We start from the raw sequence: 3,249 nt of genomic DNA on the forward strand, positions 1-3,249 counted from the left end.
TATATGAAGAGATTTCTTTTATTTGTGTTATTTATTTGATTTGGGGCTTGTTTTTAATTTTTTATTTTTTTTTTTTTTTTTGCTTAAAACTTTTATTTCTTCTTTTACTTCTTCTTTATTTACACATTCACATAATTTCTAACATTTTTTTCTGGACAGCATTTAAAACATTTCACCAAAATAAAAGCTCTAGGATTTGGAAATGAGTGTTGGCATGTTTGAAAATGAAAAATTTAAGACATAAGTATTAGTACATGTAGTGTAAAATAAAATGATTATTATAATTTTATTGAATATTCACATCTATGGAGGGAAGTGTGACTAAGACACGGTGCCCCATTGCCTCCTCAGGGAACCATGCAGGGTTACATACAAACGGATTCACTTGTGCTCTTCTGTTTTCACAGCAAATTCTGTGGTGAAGAACCGGCGGCCCCAGCTGCAGAGGCCAGCGGGGTCCCACAGCTCTTACCTGGCGCTCAGGGGCCAAACGCTGACTCTAGAGTGCATCCCAGAAGGCCTGTGAGTATTCAGCCAATGTGCTGTCAGGGCCGCTGAGTTTACAATCAGCATTAGCAGAAACCTCTGCATGCACTCTTCAGCTGACAACATTTGAATCTGACGTGTGTGCTGCACGTATTTACTGTGGTTTTCAAGGATTTTGTCAGTTTAAATGTCTGAATAAAACATGAAACGTGAGGATGAATCTGCTGCTGCTCTCTGAAGTTCAAAAATCACATTCAAAGCCAGAATTCAATATCCAATGCACAGTGGCGTTTATCAACCATTCTTCTCAAGACGAAGACAGCATTTGTACAAATATAATAAACATATAGCAGACATAAATCCAATAAACAGGTAACAAGACATACAGCCTATAATGGATATTATACATATGTAATATTGTGTATATAACAGCTAACTGTAGAGTTTTAATGCAGGATGTTGAGACAATAATCAGCCAAGTAGAAACGGCCGTATTAAAATAATAATGATGCTGCTTATATCATGGTCGCTGGCCAGAACAGACCAGTTAAAGCTGTGACTGGTGTTTGCAGAGCAAGAGTTTACTGGAAAGGTATAAATAACGGTTTTAAGTTCTTAATCTTCTGCTTTTAATATTCTCTCTACACTTTTGTCTTGAGAAAGTACATAAAGACGTCGTAAATATAAGACACACACTGTAAAACCAAACAAATTGACATTTACAATCATGCATTTAGCATACAGCAGCTTCCAAAGAGCAGGAACAGAGCCAATAATATTCATGTGGTTATTGTTCAGTCTATAATGATGAAAGGCTGATCTGATCTGTCAGAAAGGCACTGGATGGGCTGATCTCATTTGACTGGGGCAGCAGTAGTCTTTAAGCATCACTCTGCTTGTGTTTAAGCCCCACTCCAGAGGTGCGGTGGGAGCGGATGGATAGCCCTCTGTCTCCGGCGCGGGTCCGGATGCTGAACTACGAGCACTGGCTCCAGATCGAGAGCGTGTCGGAGGGGGATGATGGCGAGTACACATGCACTGCCCAAAACAGTCAGGGCTTCGTTAAACACCACTACGCCGTCACGGTCGAGGGTAAGACGCACACACTCACTGCCAGGTGACACAGTATATACTGCAACAGATAACACGCTTTTCTAACAGCTTGAGTTGTGTTTATTGTGGGCAGCTGCTCCGTACTGGACCAGGCGTCCTGAGGACCAGCTGTACGCCCCAGGAGAGACTGTGAGGCTGGACTGTCAGGCTGAGGGCATTCCCACCCCGAACATCACCTGGAGCATCAACGGCGTTCCCATCGCAGGTATCAGAGCTGTTAGTGAGCTCCAGAATACAGAGAACAGAAACATTTCTTAGTCTCTGCGTACTTACTTTCTGTAGGTTTGATGGCTTTATTATTATATTAAAGTGTTACAATGGTAACAATAAAGAAATATAGCTGAATGCACCACTTATAACACCAAAAAAACTTGATTGAATCAAGTTTATTCAAGGAATGGGTCCATTCAAGATAAACCCAAGTTAAATGTCTATTGAAAAACAAGCAGTTTTCAAAGCATAATACAACATGTGGAACTGGCAGGCAAATGTAGAAATTCAACTGTATAGAAATAGCAGGCTCTAACAGCATGATATGACACCATTGACAGCATCGCCAGGTGGCAAATTTTTTCTTCTGTTCTTATGATTGGCCATGTTTTTCATATCCTCATGAATTATGATGGCACCTGCAGGTCAGTTTAGAAGTGAACTGGACCAGCGGTTTCTGTAGTTCTAGCATGATTTTCTCTTTTATAGTGCCATCAGGTGGCCTAGCCTCACTACTTCAGCTTACGTGTCCTTAGATTGGTGCTTTACATACTGTAAGTGTTTCAGATTTAGTGGAAATATCTGATATATGTGTTTATTAGTTCTATCCATTTATGTGAAGCTGCAAACTTCTGCGGCTCGTTGGTGATGTGACTCGCAGGCTTCATTACAACATGACTGGTGTGTTAGTTGACGTGTCTTTGCAGTGATGGGCGGCTAAAGGCTTGCTACTGTAGGGGTATGCACTATAAAATAGATTGCCTCATCAAATTTAAGCGGAAAAGAAGAATGAAAAAAGGAGATAAATAAATAATAAAACAAGAAACTGCTGGCTTTCCTCTGCAAGAAGCAGCCAAATTACTTTCAGACATACGTCTGCAGTCACCGCCAAACACAAACATTAGAACAATAATAAACCAATACAAATTAGTACAAAAAAAGGAAAAAATACAAAAAGTCAGAAGTAAAAAAAAGTAGTTACAATGAAAAATGGTTATACATTAAAATGAAAATGAGGGACGTAAGAGGAAGAGAGCATTAAAAACAGTGAAGTGTTTAAATAAGTATATATTTATATATGACTGTGTATGTCAAGAAATTGTCTTAAACATTCATTCATATTTTTTCGTTGGTAAATGCCACACTGTTTTCCTAACTCTTTTGAGACACTTTTCTCTCTGTGGTTCACGTCGAGTCAAGTCTGAGGTTTAGTTTTCCTGGTGTGTCGCAGGGACAGACTCGGACGCCAGGCGGCATGTGAGCTCAGGGACACTGATCCTGACTGACGTTCAGTACAGCGATACGGCGGTCTATCAGTGCGAGGCCACCAATAAACATGGCAATATCCTGGTCAACACGCATGTCCATGTAGTTGGTGAGAATCAGTAGTGTAACATTTAATCAAATGCATTTTGATTATTTGCATGTGTTCGCACCCCC

The 3,249-nt window shown here is 40.1% G+C and overlaps 1 protein-coding gene across 2 annotated transcripts in view; it reads left to right on the top strand.

Moving 5' to 3' along the window:
* The window catches only part of l1camb (L1 cell adhesion molecule, paralog b), a 50,784-nt gene that overhangs the window by 21,833 nt on the left and 25,702 nt on the right, over nt 1-3,249 (top strand). For both annotated transcript variants that reach the window (XM_016451819.1, XM_016451820.1), the window contains exons 8-11: nt 408-522; nt 1,394-1,578; nt 1,673-1,804; nt 3,041-3,184. In XM_016451819.1, coding sequence (XP_016307305.1) covers nt 408-522; nt 1,394-1,578; nt 1,673-1,804; nt 3,041-3,184 — 576 coding nt within the window. The remainder of the gene's footprint in view (nt 1-407; nt 523-1,393; nt 1,579-1,672; nt 1,805-3,040; nt 3,185-3,249) is intronic.

Source organism: Sinocyclocheilus anshuiensis, unplaced genomic scaffold (assembly GCF_001515605.1).
Source record: "Sinocyclocheilus anshuiensis isolate Anshui unplaced genomic scaffold, SAMN03320099.WGS_v1.1 scaffold1068, whole genome shotgun sequence".
Lineage (NCBI taxonomy): Eukaryota > Metazoa > Chordata > Actinopteri > Cypriniformes > Cyprinidae > Sinocyclocheilus > Sinocyclocheilus anshuiensis.